Source organism: Megascapheus bottae, chromosome 5 (assembly GCF_031878675.1).
Source record: "Megascapheus bottae isolate mThoBot1 chromosome 5, mThoBot2.hap1, whole genome shotgun sequence".
NCBI lineage: Eukaryota > Metazoa > Chordata > Mammalia > Rodentia > Geomyidae > Megascapheus > Megascapheus bottae.
In genome coordinates, this window is record NC_143513.1 from 49,577,185 (window position 1) to 49,599,106 (window position 21,922).

Genomic DNA, 21,922 nt, shown 5'->3' on the forward strand with positions numbered 1-21,922 from the left:
GCACTTTAACCACTAGGCCAAACTCCCGGCCCCATAAATACTTTTTTTGAAAGGGTAGTTTTCTGGATGGTTTAAGAATATTTAGTTAGCACTTCCCTATTTCTAAGCATTTTCTCTTTTATTTACTATCTCCTATTAACAAGTTAATGTTTTTCCATCAGAGATCTTAAGGAATGCTTATATTTTATTATTTTCTTAAGTTATTATTTGTAATTAACTATGGGCTGAACTTCAGGCCTCAAGCTTACTATTTAGGCCATGATCCCATCTAGTCCCCTCACTCTTTTATTTTTTTCCAGAAGGGGTCTTATGATTTTGCCCTGAGTTGGAAGAACTAGCTTCAGACCATCATCCTTCCATCTCTACCACCCAAGACACTGAGATTACAAATCTACACTACTACACCCATCTATGGCCCCAAGTTCAGTGCTATCAAACAAATTTTATGTTATGGATATGTTTTAATTAAATGTCACACCTGAATTTGTCTTAGAGACTCCCAAATTTTCCTTTTTTAAAAATAAGGTCTCATTGTGTGGCCCAGATCTTCCAACATCAGCCTGCTAAATGGTAAGATGACAAATTTGAATCAATGTGCCCAGCAATTTTCAAAACTCTATTCATCTATGTACTGGCAAGCAAGTATTACAGGCTCTAGTCAACTTAGAACAAAAGGGAGACATTTTTAAAATTTTCCATTTGTATCATATGTATCACACTAGGAAAGTCTTTCAGTGACTTTAATATTACCAGAGGACAATTCTTAGAAATTCACTCTTCGGACTCATACTTTGGAATGGAAAGTCAATTAGCATTTTACTCTAGTACCACAAATGCTTAACATGTATTGATGTGACTGGCTAACCATACTTGGAGAAACAGTGCATAGTGAAGAGAGAAACAGAACACGATCTTTACCTAAGCCTTTGTCAACCTTTTATTAGATGGTAACTCATTTTTGCAAGATCTGTGGCTTGGAATATTTTTATAGGCATCATAAACGAGCTGACCATTTTATGATACTTGCTAGGGTTTTGTAATATTAGAGTTCTGACCAGTTGTTTCTAATATTAAAGAAATCAAGACTCCAAATGTCACAGTGCCCAGAGACTTGGCATGGAGTTTCACGTTTAAATATATAATTAAACAAATGAAATATATTTAAATATATTTAATGAACTATATTAATATGCTACTAGTATACCAATAAACCATAAATTTAAATATTTTATATTAGAAGTATTTCTATTTAAAAATATACAAATTTTGGCTAAGTTCTTCACATTTGAGTGTTCCCCAGAGTCAATCATTTTGGAGAATTTTGTTTTTATAGAATGAGTGACCAAAAAATCCAGAATAACAGGAACTATAACAATTATATGCTAGAGACATCTGACTTTCATAACAGGCTCCATGGATTTGCAAAGCTCTATTATATAGCCTTCTGTGAAAGAACTTATTCATTCAACAAATATTTGCCAGAACTTACTTTTTCTCAACTGCAATAAAAAAGATTGACTAATGTTTTCTACCTTGCTTAGGAATGAGGAAGAGATCCTATCTTAGATAAGTTGACAGATTGGTTGTTACAAGTCTATCAGTACTGATGACAATAGTGAAAATAGCAACTACAAAGTGAAGCTCTGCTTTTTAATTCCCACATTCCACAAACATATCTGAACTTTCTGGGTAAGACTAAATATCCAATGTAAGTAATACAGAGGGCAGTATTTTTAAATTACTTCAACAATAACTTCATACTCTGATGCTTCTTATGGTGAACGTGGGAAGACTTTTGTATTCAATGGTGAGTATATATATGAGAAACAATGTTTAAATTTAAAGAATTTCATAAATACTGGGTTATGTTTTAGGTATTAGTTGCATCATTAAACTCAATTTTCTGTGTTTAAGAACATGTTTAACACAATCCAACCAGAAATCTAAAAAAAACTTTTGGAATTTAGTTAAGTCAGTTCTATACTAAAGGAGAAGTTCTAGAGATCAGATGCGGATTTCAGATTACACAGATGTGATAAGATGACAATTTTGAGGCTTATTCTTCCATAATTAGTAGAATTAGGAAAGCATTCTATATTCTAGGCAGTAAGATGGTCCTGGGATACTGCAATAGACTAAAATTCTGACTTCAAGTTCTCTACTTTCTAGTTGGAAACAACAAACATAAAAAAGATAGGTTTAGCTAAGTATTATGAAGAAGCTAACATGATGTGGTATTACCTGATCTTTAGGTGAGGATATGTGGCTGACATCGTCAGAGCAAAGCCTCTGGTGCTGTGACACTGGGGGTGAGGGGTTGGGGGAGAGGAGGAAGATAAGGAGACTGTCATCAGGGAGCTTAAGCACATGTTAAATTTAGATGAGGAATATCCCTCTTTGGAAGAGAACATCATTCTGCTATTTGTCACTATGGTGATGTAGACAGAGCCTATAGCTTTTTAATGAGCTCTATAAACAGACTGAATGCCTAACTTGAGGAAGCGTTTTCTAAAGAGAGCCCAAACTTATTTGTTATTAGCTTAAGTTAGTGCCATGTATCTACTTAGTGAGTCAGTATTTGGGTGAGTCAGTCTTGGTTACCATTAGAAAGACCTGTGCTTTCTTTTTCTTGTAACCCCTATTTCCTGTTGGGGTGTGAGGGGATGACAAACCACTCAATACATCTGTTGTAGTTTGTAATTAGAATATCAGGTGCTCGAATATTTTATCCTCTTTCCCTATAGAAGTTTTCTGCTACTAACAAGAACTCAAAATTTATGGGACAGTTGTTAAAATCTACATTACCTGAAAATGACTACCATGAATAATCTCTTAGGTTATTTAAAAAATATCACTTGGAGTAAAAGATACAGGAGAGCCTAATATATGTGTTTCTGATAGAGGAGAGGTAACAAAAATTACCAAAAATTATTTCCTAACATGTGAATGAAGGACTACAGTAAACAACTCATGAATTTAAAAGTTTGGGAATATGAATTACTCCAGTGGTAAACACTCATTCACTCAGCATTTCCTCCTCAGCATTTCCTTCATAGTTTGGAGTGTATTAATCTTCCAATCATCTCTTCCACTGCAGTCAATGGCCAAATGCTGGCACTACCCTGTCTACTCACTGACTAGCTTGCTGACATTCTGCTTAGTATATATCTGATGTTCCTCTTTGAAAAGTCCCCTAAAGTATACATGTGCAAAGGGTAGTGGTAGGGGTGTAAGACTGTGGTTTATGTAGAGAGAACATTTCTTTTGAGTCAAAGGACTATTTCAGAAGCTGACTTTCCATATAACACAGGTCCTGTTCCTGGAGAAAATTGGAAAATTAGTAAAACAGAGTATCTCAGTCACAACAGCTAATAAACTATACGGGAGTATTTACTATAAAACATTCTATGGATTTAAATGTACAGGAATAAATTAGGTAAGACATTATTATCACCAATTCTATTAAATGCCTCATTAATGTAGCAGGCTACCGTAAGAACTAGGCCAATGACTTGGATCAGTAGCCCTAAAGCTAGGTAGGGAAGAGGAAGCTAGAACCAAACAGGCAAAGCCAAAGTTGATGAGGCAGTGGGTTGGGAAGAAGGGCTGGGGAGAAACTGTGAAGGAAAGAATATAGGGAACATGTGTGCTTGAGTACTAAGAAAAAATGAATTGAAAAGCCATAGTGTCAAGACAAAGCCTTGGAATTCCATCTGTATAGTAGGAATGAACGATTTTAAGTGAAACTACTCTAAGTCAAGGACCCCATCTCACAGTAAAATCAGTATGACTGGCCTATGAAGTCCTTTATACCAGAACAAATAATATCACAACAATCCGCTTGGCTTAGTATAAGAAATATTAAAGGGCTGGAGACACGTGAAATAGTATTTGCCTTGCACAGCCAAGACCCTGAGTTCAATACCCAGGAACCCTCGCCACCCCCCACCCCAAATTACTGAACATTCTTACCATGCATTTTTCATATGTGCACTTTCTTTTCATTTTTTCTGTTACTACACAAAGAGACTACACTAATGAAAGAAAGGTGTATTTTTTTTTAAAGTAGTCAGTTTAATTCATCGTGCCACAATATCTGACTGAAAAAATTTTCTCTTCATCGTTATTGTGTAGTATTTTCCTTTGAATTTCTTGCCTTGTTTTTGGGATCACCTTATTATGCAACATCTGCTCTGAATTTCAAATGTGATAAACAGAGTATGAGTGTTGGTGGCAGATGGCTAATGACCAGTAGTGACAGGGCATTCAAGCCTGCCTTGTTTTCTGAGAAGTGATATTTTCATGTTAATTTGCTCTGTCCCCCGCAAAGATGAGACAAATCACCTGCTCCTAATTCAGGGAAAGTGGAGACCACCAGGAGCCAGACAGGCCATGAATCCTTTAGAAGTAAGGAGGAAGGAGGATCCATAGTACATCCCCAGGACAGAGGACCAGTTAGCCACTTTGCATTATGTCAAATGGAGAAAGATGAATCAGCCCTGGGCATCCCATAGTGACATCAGAGCCACTGTTTATTGCAAGAAGATATTAGTCATGAAAACAGATATTTCCCAGACGCAGAAAACAGGTGCTATTAAGAGTGTGTGTCAGTCTCTGAACTCTGGGCTTTGTAAAATAAGCCTAATTAGTACATTTTATCTCTTACTGAAAATATTAAACCAGAAATCTCTAAGAAACATTCAATTGAAGATAAAAGTGAAATTTAATCCTCTCAGAAAATAAGCCACAGACACATAGACCTTGAGCTTTCCTGCCCCTCAAACTGTATAGAATTCATTTATCATAGAAATACATAAACATAATTTTAATCTCATGACTGAATCACCAAAAGAGGCCATATGGTCTTGAGCTAAGTGCCTTGTTCTACTTTAGAAAGGCTATTGATATGTGTGGTCTTTTAATGCTTAAAACTTGTAAAATTCTGTCACCAGTTTTATTGTGTGTATTATAGACACTCAGTATCTAAGGAACAATTGGGTAGGCTCTCAAAGAGTGTGTAAGCTATTGAGAAAGCAGATTATAGCCATGGAAAGATAATTCATTTGCTGTACAGACAACCTAAATATCTAAGGAATGGTTCATTAAAAGAAAGCGCAGATATATGTTGTCCATTCCTAAGTCTTCCCAGATATAGTTCCCTTTTCTGGGGAAAATGTAGAATTTACAATTCTTTCTCTCTCACAGACAAAACCATGGGTGAAAACTAAAATCCTAAAGCCTCTCTTTGATTAAAAAAAATACAAATCCTCCATCAAGTATAGGTGCTATATATGCACACTGATTATGAACCTAAAGAAAAAATAACAATCAATGCAAAGTCAATTATTACCTCATAAACTTAAGAATGGAAGTCCTAGATGATATAGAATTAAATCTCACAGTTAAAAAATTAAGTAAATGCAGCAATAAATCGTATCACAATCAAATAGAACCAAAGACAGTATTCTGAATTGGAAAGATGAAAGCAAGATAATGTCAGTGATAAGACTAGAGGCAACCTTATAATATTTGTAGCCATCAATTGGCTTCTTTATGCAAATATCAACAGAGTATATATGCATTTAACAACATTAAGAAAGATGAAAGAATGTGATGAAAACTTCAAGATGAAATATTACTAAGATAAATATCCTTTTTTTTGTGGGTCATGGGGCTTGAACTTGACCTGGGTACTATCCCTGAGCTCTTCAGCTCATGGCTACCATCTTACCCTTGAGCCAAGCCCAACTTTCAGTTTTCTAGAGGTTAACTGGAGATAAGAGTCTCAGGTTCTTTTATGCCCAGGCTGGCTTTGAATCTTGATTCCCAGATCTCAGCCTCCTGAGTAGCTAGGATTACAGGCATGGGCCACTGCACGCCAGCAGACTTATTTTATTTGTTTAGAATAAAGTGTATTTATAATGCTGGAAAGATCCACCTCTGGTTTTATTTTTATGACATTTTTTTTTACCAATGCTTAATTCACACCTATATCTTTAACTTAATTATCAAAATCTGACAAAAAATACTCCTTAATAACAAGACTTCCTCTAAAAATTCAGCAAACTATCAGCTTTCAAAGCTACTTAAATCTTTAGGTGTAGTTTTTTGCATTCCTCCCCGCAAAAATAAAAGTGTTACCTTCATATTTTATATCACAAGATATTTTTAAGTTCATCATGAGTTCTTTTCTAACACATTTGATAATGAAACTATGCTAAACCACAGTTCATCCCAACATTAATATTATAGCTACTAAGGAACATTGTAATTTTGAACAAGTCCTCCGTATTAATACAATTAATATGCTCTGGATATACATGAGAACATCCTGAATTTTAGTGGCTGAATAACAGGGAAACAGTGCCACAGAAAACACAGTGGAGGACAGCTGGTGAAGGAAACTTTCCTTAGCCTACATGATTTTATGTAAGGCTTTATCTTTATTTTATATTTTATATCTATTTTGTGTGAAAGTTTTATATTTGGTATGTTCCAAAGTCAATATTATATCTATGACAATGTCAGCAACTGTATCTATGATTTTCAGTATTTGAAAAATGTTTTAGAAAATATTTTCATATCATAATGCAAAGAAAATCAGATATATAGGTATACTTAGTTATAAATAAGTAGTCTATTTGCACTTGAAAATGCTCCCAAAATAATTTAAATAATCATAAACATGCTTTTTTGTGTGTCATATTTCTTCTTTTGTACTGAAAGTAGATTCATCTCTAATTCAGCTTGGTGTCCATAAAGTGCCTAGCATAGACTTCTCCTGAACAGAATAATATTCAAAATATCATAGTCAGAAAAACTTCTTCTGAAAAGCATTCTATATAAAGAATGGTAAAAAAAAAAAGAGCCCTTTTGGTTAATCTCATGTATCTGACTTTTTACCTGGTATACTGTATATACGCTTACTTGTTTATGTGAAATAGGGAAGGGAAAGGGGAAAAAACAAGATGATTGGGAAGGGGTGGGGTGAGAGAGATGGGACAAAAACATGAGAAGGGGTATCAATGTGTGAGAAGTAATGCACCTACTATTTCGCGAATGTAACTGTAACCCTGACAAAAACAACTAAATAAATTTTTAAAAAAGATACACACACACACACAAACAGGTATGAACTATCATGCCTGGCTTCAGTTTCCAAATTCTGAGCTTGCATAAACCAGAGAGTTTGGTGTGATTGCAAATTTTCCTTCTGCCAGGTGTTCACTGAATTTGAATTTGTGGGCTTGTATTTTCATTAAATTTGATGCCATTTCAGTCATTATTTCTTCAACTAACCCCCCCCCCCATCTCCTCTTATACAGAGAGATTCTTTCTCAGTACTAGGATAAAACTCTACTGAGGACTAAGACCTAAAGTATTAAAAGATCTTTCCATTGAGCTGGTAGAAACAAGCTCATTCCATGCAGGCAGGAGCTTTGGGAATTTTTTTTATTTTTTTTTAATTCATTTACTTTATTGTTATTATAGAAATGATGGACAGAGGGATTACAATTACAATCAAGTTTTGGTTTCTGCCCTTTATCATAATAATATTCATTTGAAGTTACTGAAACATCCTATAAATACTGGATAACAAAATATTTCTGTTCTCTAGTTGTCTGCTGGAAAACTTCAATTAACCTGAACTGAAACAGCTAGTATTCCATTTTCTAAAAACAAACAACAAAACAAGATACAATTGGTAACAATTTTAATCAATTACACAATTAGCCAAAACCATTCTGATGATTTTCATGCCTCTAAATGATTGTTCATGTTTTCAACAATAACTTCAAAGTTATTAGAAAAAAACTCTTGAATTTAATTTTAAAAAAGGCAAACATATTAGAAAATTTTTAGATGGAGATAATAATGACTTATTAGCAAAAATTCAATTAACATAATTAACATAAGCCACTTTAAATATTTCATTTGGACATATCTTACCAAAAAGCATCAATATGCTAAGCATAAACCAGAGCCATCTATCTTACCATCACTCCTACAAGAAAAAGTGGTCTCTATAGGATACTGAACTAGGTGGCTGAAGAAATTTAACAACCTCCAAGAGAATGTCCAGATTACATTAAATGAAGTGACACTCCCTTTCCCTAGTGATAGACCGGAAAAGTCATAAAATCTTTAGCAAGTTCAAATGCTTCTAGTAACACTCACCACCAATCCTGGCTCAACCACTCCCTAGCTCCTTCCATCTGTGGCAGTATGGTGATTAACCTCCTCTCTGTCTCCTCCTTTTACCCTGCTCGTGCCTCCTTACTAATGTTTGAGACTCTCCCCAGACCATGTCATTTCCACTAGTCTCTAATCCAGCTTTTGTCTAATGCACTATACTGGCTTAACAGTTGTTTCAATTATACATATGCTAATTAGAAGCCTTTAATAGCATATGAGAATATAATATAAAGCTCAAAAGAAAAAGAAACCTATGGACATGACAATATATGCTATGAGTATATGGCTACTTTGACTTTTTAAAAATGATGCCCCACACAATAACTTGAAATTTAAAAATGCATCAAAAAAAGTGTGTGTGTGCCTGAGTGCATTGTGTGCATGTGCACATTTCCTGAGCCTTGACCTCAGGACCTAGGTACTGTCTTTGAACACCGTTTTGTTTAAAGCTAGCATTCTACCACTTAAGTCACAGATCTACTTCTGGCTTTTGAGTAGTTGGAGATAAAAGTCCCACAGACTTTTCTTTGGGAAAAGTCTTCAAACTCCAATCCTTGGATCTTAGGATTATAACCAGTACCCAGTATAAATGATTATTTTAGTAGGAATCTCTTTAAGGTATTAGAAGTAATTATTAAAATAAATTTAAAAACAAAATGTCCATGCTCACTGATCGGAGAAATTATTATCTACAAATGGCCATACTGCCAAAGGCAATCTATACAAATTCAGTGCAATACTTATCAAAATCCAAATGACTCTCTTTACAGAGACAGATAAAGTTGAAATTTTATATGGAAATATAAAAGCAATCCTGAGCAAAAACGGCAATGCTGGACTTTAAACTATACTACAGAGCAACAAAGACAGTTTGGTACTGGCACAAAAACAGGTCTGAAAGCCAATGGAACCAACCAGAAATAAACCCACACACCAACAGTCATCTAATTTTTGACAAATGAACAAAGTACATATGCTGAAAAAAAGACAGCCACTTCAGCTAGGAAAACTGGATATCCACATGTATAAAACTGAAACAACGTTCCTATCTCTCACTTTGTACTAATTAATTGCAAGTGGATCCAAGATTTCTTCAGTAAAGAGTAGGGAAAAATACTAGAGCTAGGCAAGAATTTCCTGAATAGAATTTCAGGAGCTCAGCAATTGACAGATGGGATATCAAACTAAAAAGGTACAAAGTTGCTAAGCTAAAAAGCCAGTCTACAGAAAGGAAGACATATCTGACAAGGGTCTAATTACCAAAACATAGAAGAAGCTCAAAAAATTAAGAGCAACAAAGAATCAATAACCAATTAATAAATGGGAAAAGGAGCTAAATAGATACTTTTCAAAAGATGGAAGTACAGATGGTCAATAAATACAAGAAGAAATGCTCAACATCCCTGGTCATAAAGGAAATGCAAATGAAAACAACAATGAGATTCCATTTCATCTCAGTCAGAATGGCCTTCATCAAGAATACAAACAATGAGGATGTGGGAAAGAGGACAAATGGCTAGTGCTTTTTCTCATATGTGCAAGTTGGACCTAAAATAAACACATTATGAAATAAGTCATACAAATAAATGCATTATTAAACTGACTAAAGTATGGCATGCCACTAAAAGTGGTAAACTACCTTTGAACAATTAATAGTTTAACCATGCCAGGAAGATGCAATATGCCTTGTCTAAGAAGAGTGGGAGTTACAGGGAGGGAGGTAGAGGACTGGAGAGGAATGGTAGAAGAATACAGTCATAATTTGCAATGTACATAAGTAAAATGGGACTAGAAAACCTGAGAAGATGGGTGAGAATAAGACAGAGATAGGGGGAGAATGGTGGATGATCGAGATGCATTATACACATGAATAAACATGTTAAAGGTAATAAAAAATGTTAGAAATAATATCTAAAGAAAACTTGGGGGACACGAGTTTGGCCTAATAGTAGAGTGCTTGCCAAGCATGCATGAAGACCTGGGCTTGACTCCTTAGTACCACATACGTAGAAAAAGGCGAAAGTGATGCTGTGGCTCAAGTGGTAGAGCTCTAGCCTTGAGAAAGCCCATGGACAGTGCCCAGGCACGGAGTTCAAGCCCAAGGACTGGCCAACAAAAAGAAAAGAAAAGAAAGAAAATTTGGCAATGTGTCTTATTTATTGAATACCTATTTATTTACATGTACAGATTTATTGTGTGCGGCATAGTCAGGATATAAAGATGAATGAACAGGTAAGTGCAGAAGTAATCATAATTAAAGGTAGAAGATAAGATGAAGTAGAAATGTACAGAACAAGTATTATAAGGCAACTGAGACAACCTGTTGTAAGAATTGATGAAGCTAGGAGTGGAGACTCCAGTCTGTAAATGTCTATTTATTTGAGAGTGGAGATCAGGGGATCACAGTTTGAAACCAAGATAGGCTGAGAGTTAAACTGAACATTGGTTGAAACTCCATCTTAACCAATGGTCAGTCACAGCTGCACTTACAAATATGAGGGCTACAGTCAGAATGGCTTGGGTATAAAGAAGAACCTTGCCTTGAACAAAACAGTACAAGTGTCTGGTGGGGTGATTCGTGAGTACAGTGTTCCTGCAGCAAGCCGGAGGACCCAAGTTCAAGCTCTTCTACCAGTAAAAAACCAAACAAAAGCTGATCACATTATGTCTTTTGTGGTCCTAGAAAAATGTACAGTTACTGGTGGAGAGTATGAAGGAAATTTCAATGAGGGGATTTGAGGATGAGGGAGAATGATGGGGTAACTTTGATCAGGGCACACAGTATGCATGTATGGAAAAAACATAATGTAACTCCCTGAACAGCTAACAAACAATACTTTTTAAATGAAGAAAAAAAAGAAAAACACGGAGTGAGAAATCGGATCAACTAAGGTAGGAAATCAAGAAAATACTAAGAGAATTGTGATAAGTCCAATATGGTATGAAAATTGGGTAAGTTAAAAAAAAATCTCCATGTTGACCATATGGTTTTTTTAAACAAATTCATAAAAGAAAAACATGGAATAAATGAGGGAGGAAAAGAGTAGTAGTGAGAGTAGGGCCAAGAACAAGTGACCAAAAAATATATCTTCTATTATTTAATGCCATTTCTTACTCTGTTGAGAAGATAACTCCTATATAAAATGATACTACATTCTGCAACTCTTCCCTTAACAATAGTGTAAGAGGTCATCTGGCAAAAAGATGGTCATGAAGACCTGTACATTATCTGCACAAATCCAACAGATTTTCTGGGCAGGTCACTATGCAGAATTCAAGTAATATAAAAAAATACCTTTATAAGCAGCTTTTCTTAGTAAGACATAAATGAAGAAGAAAAAAAAAAAAACAGTAGTCAATTCAATGCATCTAGCTTGCCGACCTTGAAAGACAAGAAAGCACTTTATTTCTTCTTCTCTGTCATCTGAGAATGGGTCCCTTGAACTCAATTACCAAGCACTATCTATCACTCATGGCTGGCATTCTACTAACTAAAGCATACATCCAAGCCCAAGAGTCTGGCGCATACTATGTGACATTTAGGTTTCTGGTGAACATTATGTGAATGAGGAAAAAAAATAAGAGAAGTGGCCAAATAATGGGTAATTCAGAATTACATGTAAAAGGTATGTTCTAGAGATAACATGCAATTATCATACCAACATGCTCATGAATGATGTTTCAAAATATGTCTCTCAGAGACCATGAGCCACCAATGTCCAAAAACCACGAGACTAAACTATATTTATTACTCTATACTTTCTAAGGTTAAATGGTAAACCAACAGGTATTATTAACTAATTTTTAATTAGCATTAAAACTAAAGGATGACTTCACTGCACTCTAATGAATAAAAAGGCATCCAATTCTCTGAATATTTTAATAAGTTTATATTTTAAATACATACAAATTCAAAAACTCTGATTCAAGCAATTTTTATAGAGAAAGAATGCTACTGTTTAACAGCCTATAACTGTGAACTGTCCAACAAAGTGAAAAAAAAAAGTTTCATGGTACCTTTATGGTTTCAGTGGGCACTCCAGGCTCTGGAACTTTATCCAAGTAAGTGGTCAAGTCTTGATCAACATGTTCAAACACTAGTGTTAGTTTGGTTTCTCTGTCTGTTCGTGACACAGTGCATACATCAAACAACCTAGGGAAAAAAACCCCAAGAGATTAGGTAAGCGGAAAAAAAAAACAAAAAACAGAAAAGTAACCTGAATGTCTTATGGATCTATCTCTCAATTACATAATGGGAGAGGAGTCACTCCCATCTGTGATCATATATAAAGGTACTTAATCAGACCTGATACTTTAATACGAATGTGAAAGTTAAGACAAAGAACATTCTTTGTAGCCAGGCCAGAGTGAAATGATTAGGGAGCAAGAACCTCTGATTAGTCTCCTTTAAGGTAAGATGTAAGGTAGAATGTTGATGGACACAATTTTAACTTGCTGTTGAGACAAAAAAGGCTTCTTTTTATAAAACACACAGTTTAAGAATGACACTAGACAGATTAACCATTCTTTATAGAGATTCTGAAATTTGTAATGAAGAGTTTCCTAGAGTTAAAGGGTCATAACCAGGCCTGTGAACAGAACTATAATGGAGTAGGGAGAATATGAGGGAGAATATGAGTTTATTTCTAGGACATCTGACATATTCTGGTGAATCAAATTAATTCTGTAAAGAGAAAAAAAACCTTAATTTATGTTAACTTTACATATATCATATTAACACTGTTCATTTTTAAATTAATAGATAATTATGTATACTTGAGATGTTGCTGAACTACTATATAGATGGTGACTGAAATAACCAAGGCATTATATATTTCACACTGTTGAACATGTACACTTTAAATATGTTTAAATGAAATCATAAAAACTATTAAATTTAGCTGAGTGTGGTGGCTCACGCCTATAATCCTAGCTATTCAGGAGGCTGAGATGGATCTGAGGATCATGGTTCAAACCCAGCCCAGGCATTAAAGGCCAACAGAGTCTTATCTGCAATTAATCACAAGAAAATCAGAAGTGGCACTGTGGCTCATAGGGTAGGGTGTTAGCTGTGGCTCAGGGATAGGCCTGAAGAGCTGAGGGATGATGCTCAGGCCCACAGCTAAGTTTGTGACATTATGGATTTATCACTAGTGAGGTTAAATCATACTGCAATGTGAAATTCATAAATTTCTTTCTTTGGAGGGAGAGGACAAAAAATCTGCACTGGTAAATTCACCATTCAATGATTAAAAACACAGATTAACAGAAACTATACTTAAGTCTGGATCTGTGATTTCAGTTTTCCCGTAAAATTAAGATTTAGGATTTAGGTTTTAAAAACAAAAAACAAAAGCCTTCAGTAGTCAAAATAATCTTCAAGCTTAAAGACAAAACATACTTTATGTCTAACCACAACACAGTATCTGACATAGAGATGATAACTGAATGTTTGAAGAATTAAACAAATCAGCCATAAGCAATCTATAGTAAACTTCTTGACAAGAAGGTAATATATTAAAAGAAAGTTAATAAAATGCTGCTCCTGTCATTTTTTTCACTAAATATTGGATAAACAGCCTCTTCAAAGAAAATAACTGTATAGCTGTACACAGCCAAACTACTAAAACAAAGGGTTCATTCTTACTGTTTGGTTTGTGTATTACTTTTATTAATATCTCACCGTGCCTACTCTACTATATTTCTGGGCTAGATGGGCTTCTAGACATTTGGTACTTCCTGGTGAATCTAAATTTTAACAGAATTTAAGGAATAGTAATCTAAATTTAGTGGGACAGAGAACAAAACACTTATATATACACTTCCAGCCACATCCAGTTGCTGGTCAATCTGGATGAGTACATTAACAAAATCAACTTAATTTTTATTTTATGCTTATCTACTTCCAAATACTCTATATTTCACATTTTTTGACAGTTCTGGGGCTCGAACTCAGGGCCTGAGCATTGTCCTTGGGCTTTCCTCAAGGCTAGAGCTCTACCACTTGAGCCATCGCATCACCTCCAGCATTTTCTATGTATGTGGTACCAAGGAATTGAATCAGGTTCTTCTTGCGTGCTAGGCAAGTATTCCCCCACTAGGTCAAACTCCTGGCCTCTATATTTTGCATTTTAATATATATTTCTAAGTAATAATTTTCCCTACTATGACTTATTTGGAACCTTATTCTGCTTAGGTTAAAAATACCCATTTAATAGAGTCATTAAAGATAGCACCATAAAAACCACACAAACCTACAGTACAAAAAGCATTTGGGAAATTTATAAGCACATATTTGAGGTAATTTGGAAATTTATAATTAGCACAAAGGGAAATAAAAGTTCCAAGAGTATCTACATAAGGTTCTCTCTTCTTTTTGGTTAAAATTTTAGCCATCATCCGGATGTAGTGACTCACACCTGTCATCCTAGCTACTCAGGAGCTGAGATCTAAGGATCTCAGTTCAAAGCCAGCCCGGGAACTAAAGTCTGTGAGACTCTTATCTCCAATTAATCACTAGAAAGCAGGAAGTGGGGCTGTGGCTCCAGGGGTAGAGTGGTAGCCTTGAGCTGAAGAGTGCCCAGGCCCAGATTCAAGCCCCCATGACAAAAAAAAAAAAAGTTAGCTATCAATATCCTATAGACTACTTCAAAGAAAGCATGTAATAAAATACTATGTAGATTAAAATATGAATTTTTGTGTGACTTAGTTGCTTGATAAATATTACTGTAGCAAAAGCTAATAGTTACATTAATCTTAATAGGCAGAAAATACATTTTAGGTAATTAGTTGTAAATATTAATCTTACCCATTATAAAACATAATTATTTGTGATAACTTTTCATTTGACTGCTTTTAGAAGATCCCAAATCAAAGAATAGTCATTTGGATGATAAAATATAGTTATTTCAATACACAGCAAATGACTTTCACAAACACCAACTGAGCTAAACAAGAAATGAAATGCCTGGTATTTGGAAAGAGGTTAACAATCTATAATGTATTTATATAAATCAATGAGGAATGTGGCTAGGCTGCCTATAACCCCTACAGTTGCAAAACACATGAGCCAGACAGGTCTGAACACTTGAACATAAACACTGGAAAGAAGTAACTACCACCATATGATTTCCTCTTGTTGATCAATGCTTTGTAAGTTTCTAAAGCTCCTCGCTTTTAATCTTTTTTTTTTTTTGGCTATTCAGTAAACCAACAAAAATTCCATTCAATAATTACACTTTGAGTGTAATTCCACAAGAAAATGTAATAACACTATACTGAATACGAATAAAATACCTTCATATAACATGATCCAAATGAAGGTTCCAAAATGGTTTTCAGTATTTGCTAAAGTTGTGCATCTAGTTTAGTTGTAGGCTGATAGGCTATTATCAGTTCAAAACCGAGTTAGCCAAGCCCCTAAGTATCCCATAAAGAAAGTTCTCTTGAAGTCTCTATTGTCCTGACCCTCCAGCTGCAGGGCAGAGAACAAGTACTGCAGTCCAGCACAGTGCTCAGTTTTCCAGCTGTCCCAGTGATGTAATTGCCTCATAACAAAACATCTCCCTGAATTAACTCTGCATCCTACCCATTGTAATTCTTAATGACTGCTTCCTGTTCGTGTTCTCAATTTAACTTGTTGTTTGGGATCTATTCCATCGGTCAGTTGACTTCATCTAATGGATGGGATTACATCCAACTGGTTTGGGATTTCCAAAGATTACAAATTACCGAATTCTCCCAATCAGCATGCTTTGTAAACACAACCCCTGCCTTTCTATTGTGGCTACAATAAAAGAGAAATCTGTATTATTTATTATGATTATATTTGGATCTGTGACAGGAAGTTCTATGAGACCTTTTTTCCGGTCAGTTTTTTCTTTTCTTTCCTTTTTTTTTTTTCTTTGAAAAAAAAAAGAGCTATCTGGCACAGTTGCCTAAGTGTCACAACAAAATTTTATTTGAACTAGAACCAGTATTTGGAATTGGGAAGATTTTTTTCTCTCCCCTTCTATCTAATCTCGAAAGTCCATAGCAATTTTATGGATATGGTTTCTAAGCACCAAGCTGATGATTACACATTTCATGAGACCCACACTACTGGACACTCGCCAAGGTGTTCTCTTTTTGTACAAGTAGGGACTGTGTGTGCACAGTTTCTGCACCAACACTGAATGACATAGCTCCAGAAATATTTGCCACCAACAATGAGCATGTTGCTATACAGTAATTGCTATTTCAACAGCCAAAAAAAAGAAGACAGAAGACTTACATGTAAAAATACAAGTAACTATACATATCTATGAACCTAGTAGTGAATAAATTAAAAACTGTAGGTGCCACTGATGTATTAAAGTAAATTCATTTTACTATCAATCACAGCTGATTATAGGTCGTCTCTGCTCCAGCAACCTATTCTGGAAACCATCCTTTGATCTTGTTCTGAATCTCTCATGCCCTACACCTGAGAAATGTGACTGAGGCATGAGATTCTAGATGACCTTGGTTAATCACTTGATTCTCTTTGTGCCTGAGCTGCCCACTGGATTAATTACTTGAAACAGGGATGTAACATTTTTGCTTTTCCAATTTGCATAGCATTTTCATTGTTTACACCAAAAATATTCTCTAAGATATCTATAAATATTTCGAAATAATTAAAATGACTTCAAAGCATCAACATCTGCCCTCAAATAACATTTTATTTGATTGACAAAATGAAATAAGTTCAAGTACACAGTTAAATAGTTGTGTCTTCAATATGAATGAATTCGCCCAAGACTATTCAATGTAAATGGCCATCTGCATGTCCATTGCATAAAAGCACTTGGCAGCAATACAGAACATAAATCCCTCTTTTCTAAGAAGCCATACAGCTTTCTCCTAGGATTCGGACTTGAAATTCTTGGTCTGAAGAGAGGTATTTTACGAAGCAAAAGCAGACTAAGGAAGATAACAAAGGGATTAATTCATCATATAGGAATACAGAACCTAGAACAGGAAAAGACTCAATGGCTAAACAGAAATAAGGAAGACGTTCTTAAAAATAATATAACAATGAGTTTGATTTTCTTTTGTGTGATGGCACTGGAGCCAGAATTTAAGGTCTACATGCTATCCCTTAGCAAGGTCAAGGATGATACTCTACCACTTGAGCCATAGTTCCACTTCTGGCTTTTTGATTTTTACTTGGAGGTAAGAGTCTCATGGACTCTTTCCAGACTAGGCTGGCTTCCGATGATGATCTTCAGATCATGATCTTCTTAGTAGTTCGGATTATAAATATGAGCCATGAGTGCCCTGGCTGAGTTCAACTAATTGAAAGACTGAGTCACTGTACAGAGGAGTGTTCTTCTAAAACCTTCAAAAACCACCTTTTCACTAGCTACTGCTCTAAAGTAGTTAACAGTAATGCTAAAGCAGGAAAGTCCTGTACTCCTAATCTGACAAGGGAATACAATGCCAACATTTTTTGTTTACCAAATCACTTTATTCCCACAGCCTCAAAGGGAGTGTCCATAAGAAAGTTCCATAGTTCATCTTCTTACAGTTCATTTTTAGAGTTGCTATTAATCTCCTTTCAGCTTCTATTTACATCCACCTGGCAACTGTGGCTGGGTGAGTTAATATCTTTTAGATCTGTTAACCAAAGAATGTTTTATAGATGAAATGGGAATCCCCTAAAGTGAGCAAGTTTACAATATGTGATTTGCTCTACAGTAAATATTGAAAATAGAGCGAACAGTAAGATGTGTGTATAGGATAACACACTCCTAGCACATGCTCAGCAACAAAAATGGTGTGCTACTAGCCAGGCCTCAAATAAACTACTTAAGAGTGGCTTAATTGGTACACGGGATACAGATGTATCTCATGGCTCATATTTATGATGAATTCTTGAAATGTATATTAAATGAAAGAATTCAGATTTCTTCCATAGTCCTATCTATCAGGAAGCATCAGTGGCACTCTCCAGTTACCAAACATTTTTTCAGACTGCTAATGCATTTAGTCAGAGAGGCTGTAGTCTCTTGTGATCACTACATAACACTATAAGAAAATGGAAAATACTACTTTAGAGTTGAAAAAAATATGAAACTATCCTATTTGGTGACGTGTAGGGAAGAAAATGGTTGCAGGAGAAAAATATTTGAACTTCACATCCCCAAAAGACAAGAAGGAAACATAGGTGAACTGGTACTTTTGCTAAAATTCAAATTCCAATATAAAATATTTTTACAAGTTCAAAAGATCATAAAGGCAGTTCTACCCAAAGGAAGAACCAACCAACAGAGAAAAATATTGACTATTCAATCTAGAATAAAAACCAACTCACCAATCCCAGCTAGATGTCAGAAATGGGACATTACCTTCTTGCCATCTAACTGTTTTCTTTTACAATAGTTAAGTTCAACCAACGACTTTACCTAAACAAAGGTCCCAAAAAGAGTGAATAGAGGAAGAGATTCCAAAATCTATGGAATCTGGTGGGAAGGTGAGAAGGGGATTACCAATGAAAAACACCAGATTAGCCAAATAAAGGTAACCTGGACTGAAAACACTTCTGGTACTTAACTTTTTCTGAAATCCAGTGCATTTGACTTGATAGATGTTACAGGAAGGAAGGAAGGAAGGAAGGGAGGGAGGGAGGGAGGAAGGGAGAAGATTTCAAAATTGTAGCATACAGGAAAGCCAGGACCAATGCATAAGCAAGGGTCCTTAAAGATATTAGAAAAATATGGTACTCTGAGAAAGCCAACTTTTGTGATTGATAGTGAATGGTAACTCAGATGTTAATACACTATTGCATTTATTAGTTACTACTTGTTAATTGGCTCCATATCATTAGCTATTTCTACATGTTTTGATTGTGTGTGTGTGTGTGTGTGTGTGTGTGTGTGTGTGTGTGTGTGTGTTTGTGTGTGTGTGTTGCTCTTGGGGCTTGAATTCAGGGGCCTTGGCACTGTTCCTGAACTTTCTGGCTCAAGTACCCCTCTATTACTTGAGCCACAGTTACACTTCTGGCTCTTTGGTGGTTAACTGAAGAGTCTCATGAACGTTCCTACCTGGGCTGGCTTCAAATCATATTCCTCAGATCTTATAGCCCGAGTATCTAGGATTACAGGTGTGTCTCACTTTTTTTGTTGTTGTTGTTTTAGTCTCTACAGTAATTCTAAGAGATGATACTCATTTTTGAGATAAAGAAATACAGATATGTAAGTATATGTTCACTATAAAATTATTCATAATAGCAAATAATTGAAAACAACCCAAATGTTTACCAACTGATGACTGGAGAAACGATAAATACAACCACACAATGTAATCACATAACAATAAAAATTAAATTAGTATCATTACATATTACAACATGGATAAACTTCGAAAAGATTATGATAAGCAGAAGAAGTTAATCACAAAAGGCTGCATGATTACACTAATATGATGCATGCAGAAATAGATTCATAGCAATAAAAAGCAGAATAGTGGGCTGGGAGTTTGGCCTAGTAGTAGAGTGCTTGCCTAGCATGCATGAAGACCCAGGTTTGTTTCCTCAGTGCCATACACATAGAAAAAGCCAGAAGTGGTGCTATGGCTCAGGGGAAAAAAAAAAAAGCAGATTAGTGATGGCCTAGGTAGAAGTCAAGGTGGGTGATGGGTGGAGGAATGGAGAATAAATGAAGTGAGAATGGGGCCTCTTTCTTTTTCTTTCTTTCTTTTGTGGGTCATGGGACTTGAACTGAGCGCTGTCCCTGAGCTCTTCAGCTCAAGGCTACCACCCTACCCTTGAGCCAAGACCCACTTTCCATTTTCTAGAGGTTAACTGGAGATAAGAGTGTCTGGTCCTTTTGTGCCTGGGTTGGCTTTGAACCTTGACCCTCAGATCTCAGCCTCCTGAGTAGCTACGATTACAGGCATGAGCCACCACACCCAGCTTGTATGGGGCCTCTTTCTAGGATGATGAAATGGTCTAACTTCAGATTGTGGTGATCACATAGTTGTATACCTGTGAATTTTGTAGTATGCAGATTTTCATCTCAACAAAGCTGTCTAAATACAAGTAAACAAGGCCCTGGTGAGGTGGCACACACCAGTAATCCCTCCTTGCTCCAGTGGTTGAGGTAAGAAGATTGTGGTCTCAAGGCCAATCTGGTAAAAGCTAGGATTCTATTCAAAACAAACTAAGCCAAAAGGAATGACAGTACGGTTCAAATGACAGAGTACTTTGTTTAAGTGCAAGGCTCTGAGTTCAATCTCTAGTACCAGGCAACTAAAGAACAAAAAAACAAGCAAACAAAAGATACAGCAGCAGAGAGGTTCAAAACTTTGCCTGAGTAACAGAGATATAAGTGGTAGAATTGGGACTGTGAGTCAGATGCTCTGGCCCCAGAATCTGATTTTCTAACCTCTCTGTATACAGCAGAGCATCAGGGCTTCAAAGAATAGGGCATCAATGATACAGAGACCTCTCTGTAGCAAAGAATAAACTCTACAGTAACTAGCAAATTTGGAGATCTCAATATATACTCTATATGCAAGGCTGAAACATCCAGAAAGCTCACAGGAAAAGAAATTAAAGCTGGACTGTTCATTTCCAACCTTCTTATAGTACCTTGACTAGTTAGAAAAATGACCCATTCCAACAGAAAAATGACCCCTTGCAACTCATCCAACAGAGCTTTAAAAAAAAAGATACTCTGATCTCAAGAATATATGAGTTCAGTGATATTTTTAAAAGCGAAGTGAACAGTTTTGGCTTGAGTCTGATAGAGTGCGGAACATCCTGGACAACTTTCAACAACATTTAGTTCTTTCCACTTCTGACCTATGAAAGCCCTGCTCTCCAGCTTGGGCCTCTCTTGAGGAAAAACGATGAAGCAGCCAAAACTAGGCAGCTGTCTGCAATGAAGACTGTCTGTACCATCTTAGAACAAACCCAACCTGGCTTTACCTACATCTTAAGCAAAAAATTTTCGGTTACATCCTTACTAGGTAAGTACATTTATCCCATGCTAATTCACTCAGGTACTTATGAATAGCTTCTTAACTAATGAGACAGCTATTAAGTTAGTTGCTTTTAAGGAATCACAGATAACCATGACTAAATCAGAAAAAGTCAGACTTCAGCGGTAATTTAAAGAAAAGTGAAAACATCAGTGACAACACTAAAGCCCTTCAAGTCTAGCATAACTACAATTTTTTTAAATGATAAAACCACACAGGACAGGTGAAAATGAGTGTATATCACTAATACAAAGGAATAAAAACCTTTCTTCTTTTGGTGTGTGGGTCACAGGGTTTGAACTCTGGGCCTGAATGCTGTCCAGAGTGGGTGGCCTCGGTGCTCTTCAGCTCAAGGCTACCACCCCACCATTTGAGCCCTTCTTCCCCTTTTCTGGTGATTAATTGGAGATAAGAGTCTCATATTCTTTTTTTTTCTTTTTTTCCCCAGTCCTGGGGTTTGAACTCAGGGCCTGAGCACACTGTCCTTGGGCTTTTTTTCTCCTCAAGGCTAGAGCTCTGCTACTTGAGCCACAGCACCACTTCTGGCTTTTTTTTTCTATGTATGTGGTGCCGAGGAACCGAATCCAGGTCTTCGTGCATTCTAAGCAAGCACCCTACCACTAGGCCAAATTATCTGCCGAGGAATAAAAACCTTTCTGGACACACAGACAGAGGGAAGAGACACACAGAGATAGACCATGTGGTTCTCAAAATAATAAAG

The 21,922-nt window shown here is 35.9% G+C and overlaps 1 protein-coding gene across 1 annotated transcript in view; it reads right to left on the reverse strand.

Moving 5' to 3' along the window:
- Cdk6 (cyclin dependent kinase 6) overlaps window positions 1-21,922 on the reverse strand; it is a 181,926-nt gene that overhangs the window by 126,693 nt on the left and 33,311 nt on the right. Inside the window, exon 2 of the mRNA XM_090333119.1 lies at window positions 12,214-12,349. Within this exon, the coding sequence (XP_090189245.1) occupies window positions 12,214-12,349 (136 nt within the window). The remainder of the gene's footprint in view (window positions 1-12,213; window positions 12,350-21,922) is intronic.